General features: G+C 66.1%; 2 protein-coding genes across 2 annotated transcripts; one reads left to right on the top strand and one right to left on the bottom strand.

Moving 5' to 3' along the window:
- Nucleotides 1–232: 232 nt before the first annotated feature.
- Nucleotides 233–3,355, top strand: DLX4 (distal-less homeobox 4). The gene is made up of 3 exons (XM_086478093.1): nucleotides 233–524; nucleotides 2,010–2,203; nucleotides 3,104–3,355. Exons 1-3 carry the CDS (start codon nucleotides 233–235, stop codon nucleotides 3,353–3,355), a joined length of 738 nt encoding a protein of 245 aa, XP_086334219.1.
- Nucleotides 3,356–10,157: 6,802 nt separating this feature from the next.
- Nucleotides 10,158–13,219, bottom strand: DLX3 (distal-less homeobox 3). Its single transcript, XM_086478108.1, has 3 exons — nucleotides 12,901–13,219; nucleotides 12,357–12,547; nucleotides 10,158–10,499 (listed from the first exon to the last, which is right to left on the bottom strand). The coding sequence occupies exons 1-3, from the start codon at nucleotides 13,217–13,219 to the stop codon at nucleotides 10,158–10,160; spliced, it is 852 nt and encodes a 283-aa protein (XP_086334234.1).
- Between the last annotated feature and the right edge of the window lie 8,140 nt (nucleotides 13,220–21,359).

The following is a 21,359-nucleotide window of genomic DNA, read 5'->3' as shown; positions in this document are numbered from 1 at the left end:
TCACACACATGGAGGGGGCTGCCCCCCCCCTGGGGTGGGGGGGTGCAGGGGGGGTGCCCCGGGGGCGTGACGTCATGGCGGGCGGGGCTTGGCGGGGCGGGGCGGGGCGGGCAGGGGATCCCCCGGACGCGGGGCCGCGGCAGCGCGGAGCCCGTCGGGGGGCGGCGGGGCTCGGAGCGGCACTGCGGGCTCCGGGGGCTGCCCGCCCCGGCCCGGCCCGGCCCGGCCCACCATGACCATGAGCTCCGTGGCCGAGAGCCTGCTGGGGCCCGATCCCTCCAAAGCCGCTTTCCTGGAACTCGGCCACCCTTCGCCGCCGCACTACCCGCTGCACGGTCTCCACCCTGCCGGCCACCCCCAGCACGACCCGCCGCCCTTCTCCTCCTACGGCCGGCCCGGGCCTTACCCCTACACCGGCGGTGCCCCCCCGCCGCCCCACGGCGGTCCCTACCTGCCCTACCCGCCCCCCGGCGCCCAGCATCCCCCGGCCGGGCTGGCCCACGGCGCCAGGCTGCAGGACGCAGGTAAGTCGGGCTCGGGGTGCTCAGCGCTGCGCACCCTCCCCCGAGCACCCCCCCAGCGGGGAACGACGGGAATTTACCGGGAAGCGCCGTCGGGACGGAGCCGTCGGAAGCGCTTGGAGGCTGCGCCCGCGCGTCGGGGCAGCGGCGATGCGGGGCTCGACCCGGCGGGGAGGGACCCTCGGGGACCCGCGGGGGGGTCGGGGCTGATGTAGCCCCCCCCCCTCCCAGAGCGCCCGGACCTGCCGGAGCCCCGTGCGGGTGGGCAGCTGCGTGGTTGCAAAAAACCTCGGGAACTGGGAGCATCAGACCCCCGGCTGTCCCCATCCTGCCCCCTGAGACCCCCGGCTGTCCCCATCCTGCCCCTGAGATCCCCGGCTGTCCCCATCCTGCCCCCTGAGACCCCCGGTTGTCCCCATCCAGCCCCTGAGACCCCCGGCTGTCCCCCTCCAGCCCCTGAGACCCCCGGCTGTCCCCATCCTGCCCCCTGAGACCCCCGGCTGTCCCCATCCAGCCCCTGAGACCCCCGGCTGTCCCCATCCTGCCCCCTGAGACCCTCTGGGCCGGGTAGACTCTCCCCTCTGCCCCACCGCCAACATGCTCCAATCTCAACTCCCTGCCCCATCACATCCCCGTTCCCTACTATTTTTCCCAAAAACTCCTGCAGAAAGCTGCAAGCTGAGCTGTCCCAGAGAGAAGCGGCCACCGGGCTGCCCCATGGAGGGGTCCCTAGCCCAGCGGAGCCCCCCCAGGCCCTGTGGGCCCCTCATCAGCTCTGGAGAGCCATGGCCAGAGCAGGGTGTGTGCAGGGTGTACGTGGGTGCACAGACACACTTGCTGCTGTGCCCAGCACTCACCCACCTTGGCCCTATGCTGCCGAGCCACGGACCACCACGGCCTCAGCACCTCTCTGAGCCCCGGTGGGTTTCTGCCCCACACAAACCAGGTGGCCCGAGAAGGACCCAGGGATGCCCAAAGGCTCAAAGAGGAGGAGATGGTCCATGATGGGGGCACAGACCTCGCAGCGAGGGGCTGCCCAGGGGCTCTCCGCAACCCCAGGGGAGCGGCGTGCCCACAGCAAAGGGTCTGGGGTGGGGGGGTCTGTCCTGCTGCCCCCTCCATCGCCCCGTGGGGCCCTTCCCGCCCTCCCCCCCCCGAGGTGGGTGCATGGCAGAGGGACCTGTGGCCTGCCCGCTTTTGGGCTTCTATGGTGACACTGAATGAATAATCCCATCCCTCCCTTCCTCCCCCTGTTTCCTCTTTGCTTTCTCTGAGGCTTAAATGAAGCAGCAAAGCAAAAGCAGGTGCCCCCCCCCCACACCTCTACTTATCCCCACACCCCTCCCCTCCAAAACTAACCTCCAAAAAGCAAAACCCGCTGCAGCCCCCAGGGCGAGGGTGGGATGGTTTGAGGTTGGTTTGTTGGGTTTTTTTTTTTTAACCTCCCAAGCGTGTTGGTTTAACTCTCTGCTCCTCTCCCACCCCCAGAGCACGAGAAGCCCCCAGCCCTCGCCAACGGGGAGCTGCGCATCAACGGCAAGGGGAAGAAGCTGCGCAAGCCGCGCACCATCTACTCCAGCCTGCAGCTGCAAGCTCTCAACCAGCGCTTCCAGCAGACCCAGTACCTGGCCCTGCCGGAGCGTGCCGAGCTGGCGGCCCAGCTGGGGCTCACCCAGACCCAGGTACGGCCCCTGCGAGGGGCGAGGGGGTGGTCACGACCCCGGCGATGGGCCACGCTGGGGGGTTCCTGCCCATCGCCGCTCCGGGAGCGACTCCGGATTAAGGTTACGTCAAGATGCCGGGGTGCAACTGGAAGCGTGCCGAGCCGTGCCGTGCCGCGGCGGGGGAGCTGGCGCCGGTGGGCCCCCAGGGCTCGGGTTTGGGGCGCCCCTGCTCGCACCTCCCAGCGGCACCGGGACTTTCCCAGCCCCGGAGCCTGGCTGTTGGCCCGGCCGTGCCCGGCGTTGGGCGGCCCTGGGCCGCGGGACGGGGTGAGTGGGTTTTTGAAGGCGATGGGGAGAGACAGGCAGGCGGCAGCGGTGCAGCCCGGAGCCAGGGGCGAAGCGAGCTCATAAAGCCAGGGAAGAGGAGACAAGTGGGAACCTGCCGGCAGCGCGGGGGGGACCGTGGGGAGGAATGAGCGGGGCCACCACCCCAGCACGGCGGGGCCCCACCGTGCCGCACCCCAGCCCAGCCCCGGCACCCAGCACCCAGCTGGGCTGGTGGGGGCCACAGCCCCAGAGGGGGACGTGGGGACACCCGGGGATGTGCGCGGCTGGGGGCTCCTGGGTGGGTCTCCGTTCATCGCGCGTTTGTTTGGGCTCCGTGGGCCTCTCGCCGCCATCTCCTCCAAGCTGCCCTTGGTGGAGTCTCTGGTGGCTGGTGAAGGGTTGGGCTCAGAGCCCGGCTTATCTCGCAGCCCCCCACGCCGAACCGGCTGTGCCCCCAGGAAAGGGCGGGTGGAGATGGGGGAGATGGGGACCCCAGAGGAGTCTGTAATGATTGATGCTGCGGGTTTAGGCGGGGGGACGGACATTGTTCACACACCCCATCCTCCCCACTCACCCCTCTTTCTCCCCCAGGTCAAGATCTGGTTCCAGAACAAGCGCTCCAAGTACAAGAAGATCATGAAGCAGGGCTCCAGCGCACCCGACGGGGAGCACCTCCACACCGCCGCCTCCCTCTCCCCCTGCTCCCCCAACATCCCCCCGCTCTGGGACATCCCCATGCCGGGCAAAGGAGCCCCCTTGGCCCCCAGCAGCTACATCAACAACTTTGGAGCCTGGTACCAGCCGCATCCGCAGGACACCATCCCCCGGGCCCCCATGATGTGATGCTGCCACGGCTCCAGCACCCACCGGCTCCGGGAGGGCCAGTGAGGAGGGGGGAATGCTCTGCCGCTGCCCCCCAAGGGACTGGGGACCCCAGCGAAGCCCTGGGGGCCACCAGCGAATGGAGAAGGAGGAAGAGGAGGAGGAAGGCGACTGCAGTCTTCAGGAACCTGAGGATTGCCTGCTCCATCACGGCCCAAAGTGAGGCGGCTCCGGCACAACGCCCCGGTGTGCCCGTCCCGGCGGGACAAGACTTGACCTCCAGCCACATCCTCGCGTCCCTCCGTTCATGGACATGGGGCAGGGGGTGCCCCAAGAGGGGCTGGAGGGGGCTGGGAAGTCCCCAGACCCCCCCCCCCCCCGGCCTGGCTTTATTTATAAATACCGTCCGTTATTGTATGTGCCCCCCCTCTTTATAAATAGGCTGTACACTTGTAAAGCAAAGCCTGTGCCTCCGTACCTGCTGCTCCGCCTGGGGGGGCCCTGTCCCCAGTTTGGGGGAGACTCTTCGGTCCCGCTCCTTGAAGGTTCCTCTCTCCAAAAGCTCCTGGGAAAACAGCCGTGCGGGGTTGGGGCCACTGGAGTAGGGGACTGGGGCTGCGTGTCGTCGTTCCCCCCCCCCCCAAAAAACATCTGCGCGGGACCCGCCGCTGTTTTCAGACATGCGATCGCTCCCCCGAAATGGAGGCGCAATTATAGTAATTGTGGACCCGGGCCCCTCGGTGAGGGGCTTCTCGCCGCCTCCTCGGGGTAATTACGGGCAATTTGGAGCTGTTGAAGACGTCTCCCTTAATAGGGGCGGGAAAGGGAGGGCAGGGGGACACGGGGCAGGCTGGGGACCCCGGGGCAAGTCGAGCGCAGGGTTGCTGCCCCACGTCTCCAGCAGCCCCCATGGTACCTGGCCCTGGGAGCGAGGGTGTTTTGGGAGCAAGGGCTATTTTTCTGCTGCAGGTTTGACAGGGGGTAACCTCACCCTTCGTGCTTTTCAGAGGCCAGAACCCAGCTGGAAGATAACATGATCGTCATTTCCCACTTTTCCCAATCCTGCTCGGTGTTTGGCACCCATGTTGGGGACAAGACCCGCGCTGGGGCTCTCCTCCGTGGCATAAACGTGCCACGATCCTCGCTCCAGAGCGGCGCCGCGGTGCCGTGCACGCCGGTTTGCCTTGCGCCTTCGGCAGCACGCGGGGCCGGAGTTTTTTCCAAGCGCTTGGCTCCCACCGGAGGGGTCGAGTTTTTGAGCAATCGATAGCTGGGAGACGGGCAGGGCTGGAGACCTGGTGCCGAGCGTGGGAACATCTCGCCCCAGGGCCGAAGGCACGTGGGGAGCCCCGGGTCCCTGCCGGCAGCCACAGGGCTGGACACGAGCTCCTGCCGCCCTGCCAGCCGCGACGCAGGCGTGGTTGTCCCCAGCTCTGTCCCACAGCGGCCACGGGCGCATGGCAGCGATGGCACGTGGAGGAGCCCACGGGTGGGCTCAGCACCCTGGGGGCACACCATGGCCGGGACCGACTGCAGTCCAGAGCCAAGACTTGGTGCGTGGTGTCCCCTGCATGGGTGGCTGGTGTCCCCAAGTGGGGGTGAGCCTGGCAGAAGCGGGGGCCTGTGTATGGCAAGGCTGGCTTTTTTTTTGTCCCCAAGTGCTGAAGCCCGTCCTCCCCACTGAGGCTTTAGGGAGGCCGATGGATTCGCTTTGCACCAACACTGGCAGAAAGCAGAATTTCTCACCCAGAGGTTGGGCAAAACGCAGCCCCTCGCAGGTGGGATTTACCCCAGGCAGGGGCTTTGGGCTGGAAGGGGCACCTTTCCTCCACAAATTACTTTCCAGCCATGGGAAGGGGCTGAAACGCGGTGTGGTCCCAGCTGCCAAGGGCTCTTGGACAGCTCAGGGTGCTGCCATCGAGGAGCTGGGTGCTCAGCATCATTCCAACCCTGTGCATTTGGCGGGGGGGGGGAGACCTCCTGCAGAGCCGGCGGTGGGGTTGGAGGGGGCTCCGGCGGTGTGGCGTGCCCGGGAGGGGAAGGATCTGACGAGATGGGGGAAGCAGGAGGCAGAGGCCGTGGCACCCGCTCGGCTTTCCCGATGGATGTGCTGCCAAGGACCTGCAGCCAGAGCCGCTCGCAGGTCCCGTCTTGCAGCAGGAGGGACGCAGCAGCCCTCGGCTCTTGGGGCCAGGATCCGGCTCGCCCGGCGCTTGCGGTGCGGCCAGGACGGCGGCTGGTGCCCAGACCCCGCGGTGAAGCCACCTTAACCCCCTCTGCAACCCACCGTGCACGTGGGAGAGGGACGGCCGACCCCTCCTGCGCTGGCATGTGGGAGCAGATCCCAGTTAGGGCACCCTTGGGTGCGGGGGAATTCCTGCTCCAGCCCATCTCTCGGGCACCCAGGGGAGCCTGGCCCCCGCTGCTGCCCACGGGCACTCAGGTCCTGCTCGGGATGCTCCTGTGGATGGGAACACAGACAGGGTCCTGTGCCCTGAGGAGGGGGGTTTGGGGGTTGTTCTCCCCCTTCCTCTGCAGCCAAACTGGACGATGACCCCCGCTTTCCTCTGCACCCCGGGAGAGGGACGGCGTTGCCAGCGCGGCATCGCTGGAGCTGCTCTTGGCTCCTCCACCAGCCAAAAGTGTCCCTGGTTGGGGACACTCAGAAAAGGCTGAGAGCCCCCAGACATCCCAGTCTGGTAGGGTTTAACCCACTGGAGGGGAGAAATCCCTCTGGGGGACGGGGATGTCCCTGGGCTTGTTCAGGCCCCTCTTCTGTCCACCCACACGGGCTGGAAATCCAACCGGCCCCCTTCAAACCGCCAGGGCAGGTTTGGGCAGCGGGAGGGGGGACACACGACTCTGTGTCCCCATCCCCAGCCCATGAACTGGGGCAGACAGGGAGCAGAGAGGTCCCCAGGGCCACTCGGGAGCGTTTCTGTCCTATTTCCCAGCGCCGAGACAATGGTGACGGAGCCCCAGTTGGCAGCAACGCCGCGGCTGCCCGGCGTCGCTCCTGGGCTCCCGGCTGCCGCGTGCCGGGTTAGCCAAGAGCTGGGGAGGGGATGAAGGCACGGTGGATGCCAGGCCGGGCCGTGGGCGGGCAGCTGCCCCCGCTCTTTGTGCTGGCAGCGGCGTGACGCAAGCGGCTGGCAGCGGCGTGTTGCAACGGGGCAGGAAACGTGTGCCGCGCTGGGAGGGCTGCGCGCCGGGGCTTGCCGGCGTGGGGCAGAGCCGTGGGGGGACGCCGGGCACTGCTGCCCCACGGCTTGGACCCACGGGGGCTGGAAACCACATGGGAACCTTCGTCCTGCCCGTAGTCGTTGGCAAAATCCTTTCCGAGGGGCTGGGTGTCCCCAGCATCCCCATCCCCAGTGCCGGCCGGCGCTGCTCTCCAACCCCAGTGCCGGCAGGAGATAACTGGGGTAACGAAGGATGGTCTTTTTATTCCTATGCCAGGGCTGGGAGAGGGATGCTGGGAGGAGTGGGGTGATGGGGTGATGTCCCCACCTCAGGGTGGGGGGACACACCTGCCTCTGGCTCTCAGACCCCATGCTGCTTTCCAGAGCGTGATGGGGCACCAGTCACTGTCAGGAGGATCGAGCTTGGCCCTGAGGCGGGATGTCCGGGTCCTGCAGCGCCTTTTGGGGAGCTCTGGGGGTCTTGGCCCCCTCTGGGCTGGAAGAGCTGCAGGTGATGCTAGTGGTGACCCCCACTCTGGGCTATTTGAGATGGGGCTGAGGGAGGAAGAGCGGGAGGAAGGCAGCCCAGCAGAGCTGTGCCCGGCTCTGCCATGGCTCACCAGGCAGGCGTGCAAGGGGCTCCTGCACCGGCCCTGCCTCCTGGCACCCAGCCCACCCCACGGGCTGTGGGTGCTGTGACCCCCAGGAACCCCCAGCTCCACGCAGGCTCCAGGACATGCTCCGTGGCTGGGACAGAGGAGGGGGACGGGAGGGACGGGAAGGGGGGGGCTACATGGGCACAATGGGTTCCCCAGTGCCCATCCCCGGGGTGTCAGGACTGGTGGCACAGGCTGCCAGGGGAGCCCGGCTCGCCGGCAGTGCTGCCAGAGGGGAGCAGGATTAACGCCCGTCCAGGGGGAAGCGATGCACCAGCATTTATATAATCCACGGATACGTAATCTTCTGTCTTCTTTTTTTTTTTTTTTTTTTCCTTAAATTAAAAAAGAAAAAAAAAAATTTAAAAAAAGAAAAGAAAAAAGCCCCAGCGCCAGCTCATGCCGTGCTTCTCACTCCAGGCGACGCCGCTCGGTTTCCTCCTCTCCCAACCCGCCGCCTCCTCGCTCTTGCTGGCAGCTTCCCCCTAATAACCCCCGTGTCTCCAGCGTGTCTGCCCGCCTGCCGGCTCCGGGGCGGTTTGCACGCAGCCTCCAACCCCAGCCCCAACCCCAAGCGTTGGGGAACGGGGGGCTGGCAGCACCCCTCGAGTCTTTGCAACCGGCCCGGTCATGCAGGCGCCAGCCGGGGATGCCCTGGGGTTCCGGCTGCGCCAAGTGGTGGCACACTGGGGGCACGGGATGGGGAGCCAGTGGGTGCAAGGGGAGTTGGGGAACCCCCCCACCATGGGGGCAAGGTGTGAGGTTGGCCCCCCTCACGCCTTGCACTCACGGCTTGGGGGTTTGGCCGTGGGGAGGGAGGGCGTGGGGACACCTTTGGGGACGCTGGAAGCGTCCTGGCGGTGCCCAGTGTGCCGGCACGCCGCGGTGCTGGTGGTGTCCCCGGGTGGTGCGGAGGGACCGTCCCTGGAGCCACCCCACGGAGGGCCAGGGGGCTGCGTGGGGAGCATCGTGGGGGGGTGGAGGGGTCCTCCACGGCCGTCGGGGATGTGATGCTGGGGACCGGGTCCCCTGTCCCCGGTGCGGCTCGGTGGGGACCGCACTGGGGTGGGTGACGGGGCTTCAGCCCCCGGCCCTTTGCTGCACCCACGTGAAACAACGCGGGTGACACTGGGGACAGCAGGGCAGGGTGGCCAGCAGCGTTCAGCCCCGGGGGCTGTCCCCGTCACCATCCCAAGGCCCCACGTCTGGGGGAGTCCTCGGGTCACTCCCGACCCCGTAACGCCGATGGGGAAAGTCACCGTCTCCGCGGGGGCGGCGAGTGTCTGTCCCGCGGGGCCGGTGCTTTGGTGGGGGTCCTGTCCCCTGCCAGCCCTCGTTCACGGGGTGTCCCCAAAAGGGACGCCGGGGCAGCCCAGTCACCCTCCCAGTTTACACGGCTGGGAGCCGACTGGTCCCAGTAAGAGGAGCGGGAGGCAAGCGGCAGGTCTCCACGGCGGTTTGGGGAAGACTCTGCAAACCAGGAATAAAATCCTCCTCCCACCCCCCCCCAAAATTCCCTCTCGGCGGGACTTGGGGTGCGGCGGCACGGCCCAGTGCCCTCCCCAGTCCCCAACCACCCCCCAGCTCCCCCCAGCAATGGGGCACAGGGAACGCAGGGTTTAACGCCGCATTTCCCCGGCCGGAGAACTCCTGAGCTGTTCCCTGCTCCCCAAAAACCTCCTGAAAAATGGTGTTTGGAACCTTCACCTTCAAAGCACTTTTATTAACATTTCTAGATCAGCTTTTGTTCACTAGGAAAGCAGCAAAGGACGCTCGGAGGGAGCCCCTGTCCTTAGAGGGGGCTCCCATCAACTGGTTTTGGTTTTTTTTCCTCAAAACCAAAAGCGAACAAAAAAAACACCAGACCGAAACCAGTTGGGTTTGGATCAACTTTATACAAATGAACCTTATGTACACTCTTTTTTCCCCCCATACACCCCTATTTATATAAGACAACATAAATAAGATCCTCGGGACTGTACAACACATATGAACACTTCTTAAAACTGCACTTTCTGCTTTTAAAAAAATAGCATTATTCTCTTAAAAAATAGTAAAGAGGTCTGTTTTTTTTTTTTTCTTTAAAATGTGTTGTCGATTTACTTAAAAAATAGGCATTTTTCTTCGCCGTTAGCTTAACCGACACAGATGGAGGCACTGTTAGAAAACGGACATTAGCACGATTTTTCTCTTTAAAAAATAACTTAAGCCACTCCTGAACTGTTTAAATATTAAAATATTTTCTCCCCACACACTTTTTATTTATTTTTAAATAACCACCTTATTGTCTGAGCATCGTCCCGGGTGATTCCCGCGAAGCTGCCGCAGAAGCGGCCGGGCTGGGGGTCCTGGTTTGCTCCCGTGGGGTGTCCGTGGGCCCCCAAAGCGCTCCCGGACCCCAGATTTTGGGTGCAGGTCCCCGGATTCCGGGTGCCGCAAGGGCGAAGCGCATCCCGCTCCTTCGGCATCGGCGGTGGGCACCTACATGCCGCGACCCACGGGCTCCATCCTCGCCGGCGTTTGGGTTCTCTGGGTGCCCCTCGCACCCCTCCTGGGTGCCCACTCGTGCTTGGGGGGGGGGGGGGGGCAGGGGGGGTTGCCCCAAGGCACCTCACTGGGGTAGCCCCAAGAAGCAAAGCTCTGGCGAGGGATCCCCGGTGGGATGCGGCTCCTTAGGGGTCGGTTTTATTAGGGGGTGATGGAAAAAGAAAAAAAAAAAAATGCATAAGAAGAATCCACCACCTTTTCCTCGCCTGGCCTGGGCTGGGAGCTAACGAGTTTAACCCTTTGCAGTCCTCTTGTTCCTGAGATGAGCTGGGAGACGATAGGATATATAAGTGTATATCTAGGGGTGCGTGTACATGGGTGTCCTTTTTTTTTAAAAAAAAAAAAAAAAAAAAAGAAAAAACCAAAAAGTAGGGGGGAAAAAAAGGAGGCAAAGGAGTTTCTGCCACTGTCTCTCGTTCCTTTTCTCGCTCCGGGCTGTTAGTAGACGGAACCGGTGTTGGGGGGAGGCCCCGGAGAAGTGTGATGCATCGTGGTGGTCGGCGGCGGCTGGTGGGGTCCATGGGGTCCGCTGAGGGTCTGGGGGTGATACCAGGGGTTGTGCTCCTCCAAAAAGCCAGGGGAAGAGCTGTAGGGAAGCGGCTGCGGGAGCGAGGTCCGTCCCGGCGCGCTGCCGTGCGAGTTACTGTCCCAGACGGCCGGGGAAGGGGGGGAGTTGCAGGCCATGGAGTCGCTGTTGTTGGGGCTGTGCTCCAGCGGCACCTCGCCGTTCTTGTACAGCTTCTTGAACTTGGAGCGGCGGTTCTGGAACCAGATCTTCACCTGGCGGGGAGGGAGGGGAGAGGGGTCAGCGCCCCGCCACCGAAAGCCCACGCCCGGGTAGACCTGGCCGCTCGGGAAGGGGGATTTGGGATGGGGGTGATGCAGGGACACCGGGCACGTGGGAAGGGACGAGGGACAAGGGCGTCGTGGGGATCGCAGAGAAGCGATGCGGCGTGAGCAGGGACCGGGGACACGGGCGTCACGGGGAGCCGGGACACGCCGTGCGCCACGGGGAGCCCCCTGGGACATGGGGGTCGTGGGGACCTCAGGGACAAGGTGCGTTGCGGGAAGGTACCGGGGACACGGGTGTCACGGGAAACCTGGACACGCCACACACCGTGGGATGATACGAGTGTCATGGGGACCCCAGAGACGCGGTGCCTCACGGGAAGACCCCTCGGGGACATGGGCATCGAGGGGACCCCAGAGATGCGGTGCTTCGCAGGAAGACCCCTTGGGGACATGGGCATCGAGGGGACCCCAGCGATGCGGTGCCTCGCAGGAAGACCCCTTGGGGACATGGGCATCGAGGGGACCCCAGAGGTGCGGTGCCTCTCAGGAAGACCCCTTGGGGACATGGGCGTCGAGGGAAGCCCGTCACGTCACGCATCACAGGACGCCGGCTCGGCACGCCGGGCGTCGGGAGCGTCCCTGGTGCTGGGTGAGGCGGCGGTGCTGGACGCCCTTAGCCCCTGGGGAAGGGGTGGGGGAGTCGGTGGTTGTCACCCAAACAGGATGTCCCTCTGGGAGCGGGTGACGCGCTCCGTCAGCCCTTTGCCGAGTGTCCCCGATTGCTTCATCGCCCAAGGGAGGAGGAGGAAGGCCGGGTGCTGGGGAGCGCCGCGCCAAGGGCGGCACAAGGGCGCCGGCGCCGGCCCGAAGGCAGGGAGGGCGCCGGGGACGGGATGGGGTGCGGGGGAGTCGGGAGCTGCGGTGGCGGCGGTGACAACCCTCTCGCCCTCACGCCAGCAGATCGACGGGGTCGATTTGTCCCTGTGCCGAGCACAACCCCAAAAGCGAGGGTTTAGCCCCAAAACTGGGTGCTGCGTGGGGAGAAGCCCATCGCACCCGGCCCTCCGGTCCAGCCTAAACTGCCACCCCTAGCACAGGGTCCCTGTGGGGGGGATGTGGCTCCTGTCCCAAAATCCTTTCTCTCTGCCTGGACCAAGCGGGAAGGGGGAGCCGGAGCGTCAGGAGGACGGAGCCAAAGGGAGCCCCAGAAAGCCCGGCCGGGGGGAGCGGGGTCCAGCCCCCACGACCCCACACTCTGGCTGGACTCGGGGCCAGGACCTGCGGTGGGGATGGGGTGTCCCGAGCACCCTGTCCCAAGCGCCCCGTCCCGAGCGCCCCATCCCGCCTTGGATTTCACGTCCCACATTCCCGGGAGGCTGAGTCTGTTGCTGACCCAGAACCCTCCCAGGCACCAGGGCAGGATCTGGCCTCAGACCCTGCCGGGTGCCTGGGCAGAGCGAGGTCTGGGATGGGGCTGGCTCCGGAGGGAGGAAGATAAAGCCCAAAACTTGGGAGCGGGGCACGGCTGGGGTCTGTCCCCTCTCTCTGCTCCTTCCCTCCTCTCTACCTCTTCCTCAGCAAGGCAGATCTGCTCCGCGAGGGGAAATCTGGCAGCAGGGACCCCTGCACCCACGAGCGAGTGAGGAGCATCCATCCCCAGGGACCCCCAGACCCCTCCCAGCCCTCACCAAACAGACCCCTCTCCCAAACCCCCACTGACTCAGGTTTGGCAAGGCAGCGGGGAGCAGCTTCAGCTCCCCCTCTTGCCAATCCCTCCTGCTCGTGGCTGGAAATTGGGGTGGCGGGGGGGGGGGGGTGGGGTGACGGGGGGTGCTCAGCCCTTACCTGGGTCTGGGTGAGCCCCAGCTGGGCGGCCAGTTCAGCCCGTTCGGGCAGCGCCAGGTACTGGGCTTTCTGGAAGCGGCGTTGCAGAGCTGCCAGCTGGTAGCTGGAGTAGATGGTGCGGGGCTTGCGGATCTTCTTGGGTTTCCCGTTGACCATCCGCACCTCCGGCTCCGGCTCCTCCTTCACCGACACTGGGCAGAGAGCGGAGGTGTGAGGCCGGTGATGGCGAAGGGGTCCCAGCGCAGACACCCCCACACCCCCCCGCCAAGCTCAGGGTCATCCCGCTCTGTGCGGGAACACTGCCCCATCCCCTGGGGACATCCAGCTGCATCCCCCCAGCAGCACCGGGGATGCTGGAGGGGGCTCAGCCCTGCCCCAACATCCACCCCATCCTTCGGAGGGGACGATACCCCCTTCCCCAGCCCCGCGGCCGTCCCGTCCCCAACTTGGGGACACTTAGAGGGCTGTAACTTTGCGAAGTTCCCGCTGCAATCCCGGGGGGACCAGCGGGATGGATACGGCCCCTCTCTCCCCAGCATCCTACCTGCTTCTTGGGCTGGGAGCTGCTGGTCCCTGAAGTGGCTGTACTGGCGGTAGGAAGGGCTGTAGGAATAGTCGGATTTGGGCGAGTAGGTGCCGGTGGCGCCGATGCCGTTGAGGTTGAACTGGTGGTAGGGGTAGTGGCTCACGGGCTGGCTGTAGGACTGGCCCGAGTAGTAGTCGTGCTGGCTGGTGTAGTAGCCCAGATCGGTGACGGAGGACTCGGGTAAGGTGGGAGAGTCCTTGGAGGCGGCATGGCAGCTCAGCGAGCCCGAGAGGTCGGTGAGGATGCTGGAAAGCTTCTTGTCGAAAGAGCCGCTCATCGCTGGAACTGGGAAGGGGGGGAGCTGCCCACCTGGCTGGGGACCCCCCAACCTGGCGGCTCCGGTTGCCCCACGCGCGTCAGGCCTGGCGTGCCCAGAGCCGGCTCCTCCGCACCGGCTCTTGCGAGGAGCAACCAAGAGACTGTGCCCAAACCTCCAGCCCCAGCCGCCTGCTTAAAGCCTTTAATTAGGGAGCAGGGCAGGGTGGGTGCGCATTCCGATTGGCTCCAGAAATATTGCCTGGGAGGCAAAATAGGCTCCTGCCTCCTCTCTGTGTGTTGGTTGTTGGTTGGTTTTTTTTTTTTTCCTCTTTTTATTTTTTTTTTCCTTTGCTTCTTTCCCTCTCTCAAGAAACAACAAAGAGTGGGTGAAGGAGGGAAAAGGAATAAATAAAGATCGCGGGCTCCCGTCTGCGGGAGCAGGGGTGGGAAAGGGTGGGGGGCTGCTGGCAGGGGCTCTGGGGAGGCCGTGGGATTCAGGGGAGGGCTTTTTTGCAGGGGGATTGGTGCCCCTTTCCCCCTCTCCCCCTTCCCCCCTGGGGACTCTTGGTGCTGAAGGGGGATTTGGAGGGGGAGCAAGGTGGGGGGTGTTTGCTGGGGGGTGAGGGAGAGGAAGGGTTGGGGTCAGGGAGTAGGATGGATCCAGGCTTGGGGCTGTGCAGTTACAGGGGGGGTGTTTTAGATACCCCCCACCTTCTCCCAGCAGTTACTAGTGTATCCCAGTTTAATGCCACCCCCAAGGCAGAGCCCCCACAGCCTCATGGAGCAGGGGACCCTCATGAACTGCAACACTCACAATCCTCAACCTGCCCTGTGGGAACCTCGGGGCAGTGACAAGTCCTAATCCTGGGGACACCCCCCACACACACACCCCCCCCCCACACACACACACACACACGGGACTGTGTGCCCTGCTCAGGGCCCTGACCCCCCCACTGCCCTAAGAGCCCCCAGCAGCATCACCCAGCCCAGGGTTCCTGGCCAGCCTCTGTCACTCCCGGCCACTTGCAGGGCTGTCCCCAGCCACCCCCTCCACCCAGCACTGGGGCGGGGGGGCGGGGGGGGGGGGTGGCTTTGGGAGGAGGGACTTTTATTTTGGTGGGGGGTCTTTGCCTCTACTGGCAGGTCCTGACCCCTGAGAGGGGCTGGGGGCGCTGGGAGGGGGCTGGGGGAGGATCCTTCAGCCTGGCCGGGGCTTCTCCCCTCCTGCCCCCCATGTCCCCCCATACCCCCGCCCAGGGATTGTGTGTGTGTGTGTGTCCCCCGTCCGTGTCCCGTGTGCCACCCCCCCCCAGCAGTGCAGCGCGGTGCAATGGCGCCACCTGACGACCGCAGCGGGGAGCTGCGCCGCCACCGGAGCCGCGGGTTCGAGACCCGGCCCTGCCGCCACCGCCGGGGCCGTGAATAAAGTGGGAAAATGTTCCAAAAAATGGGAACAAAATGGGAATAGAAAGAAGGGAGTGGGAATGGGAATGGGAATGGGAATGGGAATGGGAATGGGAATGGGAATGGGAATGGGAATGGGAATGGGAATGGGAGGAGAATAGGAAGAGGAGGAAGAGGAGAAATAGAAATAATGAAAATAATGAGAATAAAATAATAGAAATTAGAAATAGAAATAGAAATAGAAATAGAAATAGAAATAGAAATAGAAATAGAAATAGAAATAGAAATAGAAATAGAAATAGAAAGAACCCGAGATCAGTTCCGAGGGAAGCCGCCGGGAGGAGGCAGGAGGCGGCAGCGTGACCCAGGAGCTGCGTGTGAAGGCAGGGGCTCCCCTCCCCGCGTGGGAAACGCAGTTGGAGATCCAAGGAATTAATTCAGAGGGGACCGAGGTGTCTGGGACAAGCCCGGCCCCGCCGCCTGTCCTGCTCGGAGCTCTGCGGGGGCCTCCCCGGGGGGGGAGGGGGGTTCCCAAGGTCCCGGCGGAGCCACTGGGACATCCCCAGGTCCCCGGCCTGGCTGTCCCTGCGGCCGGACTGTCACACCAGGGCTGCTTCCTTCTGGGAGAGGGTTTCTCCAGCAGGAAAAGCCGGTTCGAGAGCTGCAGGCCGGGGTGCAAGCGGGGAGCAGGTCTGTGCAGTCCTAAACCAGTTTGGGACTGGGAGGCACTGGTGCCTCCGGCTGCCGGAGGCTTCTCGGCCAGGCTGGCGCTTGGTGAAGATGGGGGGGTGGGGGGGGTGGAGTGTCCAGTTTGGGTGAACTGGGGCAGTGGGGGTGGCAGAAGGCGCTGTGCTGGGGCACCCAGGGGTCTCTGCGGGGGATGGGGGGGGGGGGGGGGCTGGCAGCGGGCTCCCCCCCCGCCATCCCCTGTGCCCCCCACAAGGCTGGAGGGGGGAGGTGTCCCCCGTGCCCCCCACAAGGTTGGGTGGGTCCCGCCCTCGTGTCCCCACCGCGGTCACCGCTGCGGGGGGGGGGGGGGGGGGGGGCGGACTGAGCCCCCCCAGCATCCTTGGGCGGATGGCGCCATCTGGTGGCCTTTTCGGGTAACGACACCCCCTTTTTGGGTGCTCGTAGGGTGGGGACACCCCCCTCTCTGGGAGCTAACACACCCCCCCCCAGGGTAGACAATGCCATTCCCTGGGGGCTGAGACCCCCCCGGGTGCAGATACCCTCCTTTGGGTGCAAACACCCCTTCTTTGGGTGCAAATACTCCCCTTTGGGTGAAAATACCCCTTCTTTGGGTGCAAAATCCCCCATTTGGGTGCAAACACCCTTTCTTTGGGTGCAAACGCCCCCCTTTGGGTGCAAATACACTTCTTTGGGTGCAAACACCCCCTTTTGGGTGCAAACACCCTTTCTTTGGGTGCAAACACCCCCTTTTGGGTGCAAATACCTTTCTTTGGGTGCAAATACCCCCTTTTGGGTGCAAATACCTTTCTTTGGGTGCAAACACCCTTTTTTGGGTGCAAACACCCTTCCGAGCCCACAGGACGAACCCCTGAAACACTCAACAATCCGGTGGGCAGCGGGACGGGCCCATGGCACCCCAAAACGTCCCCAAGCCGGGGGCAGGGTGGTGGCCTGGCCGGGGGTTCTTTGTCCCCGTGTCGAGGGCTGTGTCACCCGTCAGAGGGAAAATCTCTTCCCCCCCCCCCCCCCCCGCCCAGTCCCCGGGGGGGGGTGTGGCGGGTGTTTGGCGTGCTCCGAGCCAGGATCGGGCCCAGCCCACGCTGGGGGACCTGGGGACAGGGACTTGGGGTTGGGGGCGGGGGGTGGTGGGGGGTGGGAGACAGGGGATGGGGGGCAGGGGACAGGCCCCACGCCAGAGCCACGCAGGGCTGCCCGTGGGACCCTCCCCCGCGCTGTCACACTTGCCGGTGGCATCGTGCCGCGCAGGAGCCGCGCCGGGGCGTGGGGACATCGGGGTGGGGGGACACAGGACATCCTGCAGCCCACCCCCCCCACCCCACCCCACCCCACCCTACCCCCACCCCCGGGTTTCCTGGCACGGGTGGGAGCGGTGCCGTGACCCCCGGTGACCTTTGCCAGGGTTGGGGACCGCGGAAGCCACCGGCGCTGCTGCCGCAGCCGGTGTCCCCGTGTGGGGACACCCCACCCCCACCCCCGGTGCCTCCCGACGGAGGTCGCAGCCCCCAGCACCCCCACCCCCCCCGGCGGGAGGGTCCCGGGAGCCGGTACCGGGCGGGGAGCCGGAGCCTTCCCGGTGGTCCCGGAGGGGGGGGGGGGGGCGCCGTGGGAGGGCGGGGATTTTGTCTCCTTCCCGGCAGCTCCGACCTCCCAGCGGGGCACGTAAGGGGGGGGGCGCTGGGCTCGGGAGTGGGGGTCCCATTTCGGGGGGGAGGGGGGCATCCCAGGGGGTCCCATCCCATGGGGGGGCCTAACTTGGGGGTCCCATCCCCGGGAGAGGGGTACCATCACATCGGGAGTTTGATCCTTGGGGGTCCCACTGCAGGGGGTCCCATCTCGGGGGGGGGGGGGGCATCCCAGGGGGTCCCATCCCTGGGAGGGGCGTCCGATCCCATGGGGGGGCCTAACTTGGGGGGGATCCCATCGCAGGGGGGTGTCCCATCCCAAAAAAGGGGCCTAACTTGGGGGTCCCATTGCAGGGCGGGTGTCCCATCCCCTGGGGGTTCCTAACATGGGGGTCCCATCCCAGGGGTCCCATCCCCGGGAGGGGGGTCCCATCCCATGGGGGGGGGGGGCTAACATGGGGGTCATATCCCCAGGAGGGGGTACCATCCTGTGGGAGGGTTGATCCTTGGGGGTCCCATTGCAAGGGGGTGTCCCATCCCATAGGGGTTCCTAATGTGGGGGTCCCATCCCGGGGGTCCCATCCCCTGGGGGGGGTGATCCTTGGGGGTCCTCATTCACGGGGGTTCCTAATTCGGGGGTCCCATCTCATGGGGGTGTCTGACCTCGGGGGTCGAATCTCCTAGAGGTCCTAACTTGGGGGGGGGGGGTGTGTCTCAGCCCCGGAGGGGGGTGGGGGTGTCCCATTCCATGATGGGGACCGATTCTCGGGGGTCCCATCCTGGAGGTTCCCAACCCATGGGGGGGGGGGGGGAGGGTCCGATCCTCGGGGGTCCCGTTCTGGGAGGGGGTGTCTCATCCCGGGGTCTCCGAGGTGGGGGGGGGGGGGGTGTGTCATCCGCAGAGGTCCCAGGTGAGGGGGGGGGGTTCCGGGGGGGGGGGGGGGGGGGTGTCCCATGGGACAGCGCAGGGTCAGGCCAGGACAGGGTGGGCGACGGGGGGGGGGGGGGGGGGGGGAGTCCCGGTGTGGGCGGGGCATGTGCCAGCGCGCGTGCTCCCGCCGCCCGCTGTGCACGCGCAGGTACGTCCCCGCCTCCCCCCGTGCGCACGCGCGGGGCGGCGGCCCCAGGGCTCCCCCCCCCCCCGCCCCCCTCCCCGCAGGTGCCCGGTGCGGCCCCTTTAAGGGGAGTGCCCGGAAGGGCGCGCGCCCCGCCCGGCCCCGCCCCCGCCCCGCAGCGCACCGGCCCCGGTGGGGCGCGGTTCGGCGGCGGCTCCGGTGCCCGGTGCGGGACATGGCGGAGCGCCGCCGGCTGCCGCTACCGGTACCGCTACCGCCGGGGCTGCTGCTGCTGCCGCTGCTGCTGCTCCCGCTGCCGCTGCCCGGGGCCGCCGCCTTCAACCTGGACCGCGCCTTCCCGGTGCTCAAGGAGGGCGCGACCCCCGGCGGCTTCTTCGGCTTCTCGGTAGCGCTGCACCGCCAGACCGAGAGGCGGGAGCGGTGCCTGTGAGTGCGGGGATGGTGGGGTCCTTGGGGGGGGGGGGGGGGAGCGGAGACGCGCGGCTCCAAACGAAGGTCCCCGGGATGGGGTGGGGGTCCCGGGGCAGGGCGAAGGTCCCCGAGGGTGCGCTGTGGGTAAGGGGTGGGCCGGGAGGAGGAGGAAGAGGAGGGGGGGGGGGGGGTGTCTGGGTGCGGGAAGAGGGTGTCCCGGCGGTTTGGGTGCTGGGGTGGGAATGGCGGGGGGGTCCGTCGTGGGAGGAAGGGCCCTGAGCTCGGGGGGGGGGGGGGGGTGTCTGCTGCGAAATAGCACCTCGGGTGGGTGTTCATCGTGGCTTTGCTTTGCACCCCTTTATTGGACGGGGTCCCATCCTGACCCGAGGGTTCCCCCACACCCGTATTCCCCGGGTGCTGAGCGCCCACGCTGGGGTCCCCGCGTAGGACCCCAGTGACACGGGGCAGGTCTGGCAGCAGAGCAGGGACACACCGTGACCGCCCCGGTGTACCCGGAGCCTGGCAGCCTCCCCCCCGCCCACCTCCCGGGAGGTGGGGGCCATCCCCACCCGCAGGGTCCCGGCTCGGCACCGGCTGCGGGGACTCTCACCGGGGCGGTTGCGAAGCCCCTCGCGTCCCCCCTTCAACTCTGCCCGGCTGCTGGCGACGCTCCGTGTCTCTGTGTGTGTGTGTGTGTGACCCCCTCCAGCAGCTCCGGTTCTGCGGGGGGGGGGGGGGGGGGGGGCCCTGGGGAACCTGTTGAACTGTAATTCCTGAGCAAAGCCCCAACAAAAGCCTCTTTTCAGCCGGTGCAGTCCCCGTGCGATCCCACCGCGGTCACTCGCCATCTCCCCTGCTGTCCCCGCTGCTACTCAGCCAGGGACAACCCCCCCCCCCCATCACCCTGCACCCCAACTCCCCTCTCTCCTGGCCGGAGGTGCGAGTTGCATGTGCGCGCTGGGGAGAAGGCGCAGGGGTTGGGTCGGGTTGGGTTTTTCTCGCTTGGGGCCACAGGTTTTTGCTGGCTCACCCTCTCGTGGAACTCCCGGCTGTTGTGGGGGGCCCTTTGGAGACCGGAGGGCTCCCTTTTTTTTTTTTTTTTTTCCCACCGTGCCCGTGGTGAAGGGACTGGTGGCAGCTGCTGAACGGAGGCATCTGCTGCTCCGCATTCCAGAGATGCATTTCGGCCGCTCGCCCCGCCGTGGGACGTCTTGTTGTTGCTCCCGTGGCCAGGAGGGAGTGAAGCCATTCCCTGTGGGGGTGCAGGAGCCTCCCTGGGGACCCCTCCTCCCCACGGGGACACGCTGGCTCCCATCCACGGCTGGGTTTCCCTGGCTCTGGTGGCATCGGAGCAGCTGGCAAGGCGGGCATCGAGGTCAGGGTCCTGGCTGGCACTTGGGGCAAAAACCAGCTCATCGCCTTCCCGGGATGCTGGCAGTGGCTGTCGCTTTGTCTTGGGGGGAGGTGGGGGTTTTGGAGGGGGGGTGCTCTGCCCCCCTGCAGGGGTTTGCGATCCCCCAACGTTGGCCACGTGGCCTGTGCGTGTCTGAGCGTGATGCTGGCGAGGCGAGGCGGCTTTGTGGGGGGAAAAGCTTCGGAGCACAAAACCCCCAGGGGGTTTTGCACCCCCACCCCCCTCTTCCCCTGGGAGCCCTCTGCTGCCTGTCCCTGTTGGGGGGGGGGGACGGACGGGACGACAGACGGATCAGGGGACCCTCGTGAGTAAGGAGGGGCTGTGATGTGCCAAGCGTTGTCCCTGCTTCCCCACGGGGCCTTGTGTGTGGGCAGCAGGCTGTGCAGGCAGCGCTGCCTGCGTCGTGCGGGCAGGAGGGGGGGGCCAGGGCGAGTGCAGGCAGCTCCTGCCTAACCAGGGCCTGGCTCCCTCGCCACGGGCAGGTCCAGGGAGGCTCCTGCCTCTCGTGGAAGCGGCAGGAGGTAAATACCGGTGTCGGTGCTGGGGGAGACGCGAGCCCCTCATTCCTGCCTGGGATGGGGGGCACCGGTGCGGGCAGGAGCGTGGCAGCCGGCTGGGAAGAGCCGCGGGGTTTGCTCCGTCCATGGGGGTGTCCGTTGTCCCCAAGCCGGGGTGTCGGAGCTGTGCCGGGTGGGTGCGGTGAGACCGGTGCCAGCGTGCTCCCCCCCCCCAGCTCCCCCCCCATCCCAGCCTTTCGCTTTCTCCCAGTAGCCGAGCTCCCAACTGGGGCAGGGGGGGTGCTGGGGTGGGCTGCAGCCCTGCAGGGGTGCACCCGCTCCCTGCCCTCAGCCCGGTGGAGGCTGCCCTTGCCCTTTGCTCACGGGGTGGATCCTCGCAGGTGCTGCCCCGGGGTGGGGACAGGAAAGGGACGCTTCCTGCCCCCCTCATCCTCGCCGTGGGGTGCAGGGGGGTTGGGTTGGGGGGGTGTCCCCGTGGTGTTTTGCAGGCTCGATGCCTGGCCTCGCCCTGACACGTCCATGGCCACCGGAGGTATGGGCCTGGCGGGATGGATGCTCCGGAGCCCAGCTGGTATTCCCGACCTTCCGGCGGGGTGGGGAGAGTCGTTTCCCGGCTGGGCGCTGGCGGGGGGCCAGGCTGGCACGGTACAGCCGGTGTGACGTTGGAGTCGTCCCCTACCTCCACCCCCATGGTGGTTTTCGCGTCTTGGAGCTTTGCCCATGCAAAGGTTTGTTTGTTCGCTCCTCCCCGGGCCGGGTGAAGGCGAGGTGGAAGCGTTATCTGTTCCCCGAGATTAAGAAACTCCTTCGGCCGCCCGTGCTCGGGCTGGCCGCTCCCCCGGGTTCGGACAGGGGAGGTGGTTTGACTTGTGGCACCAGTGGTGCCAGGGAAACCTGTCCCGTGTGGGTTTTTGGGGGGGGTCCCTGAATGACATGGGGAAACTGAGGCACGGTGCATTGGTGCCAGGGAGGCTGCGGTGCAGCCAGCGGGGAGGCAGGAGGA

This window comes from Leptosomus discolor, chromosome 25 (assembly GCF_034619465.1).
Source record: "Leptosomus discolor isolate bLepDis1 chromosome 25, bLepDis1.hap2, whole genome shotgun sequence".
Taxonomy (NCBI): Eukaryota; Metazoa; Chordata; class Aves; order Leptosomiformes; family Leptosomidae; genus Leptosomus; species Leptosomus discolor.
The sequence above is the reverse complement of the archived record's forward strand: the minus strand, read 5'-3'. Positions and strand labels throughout refer to the sequence as shown.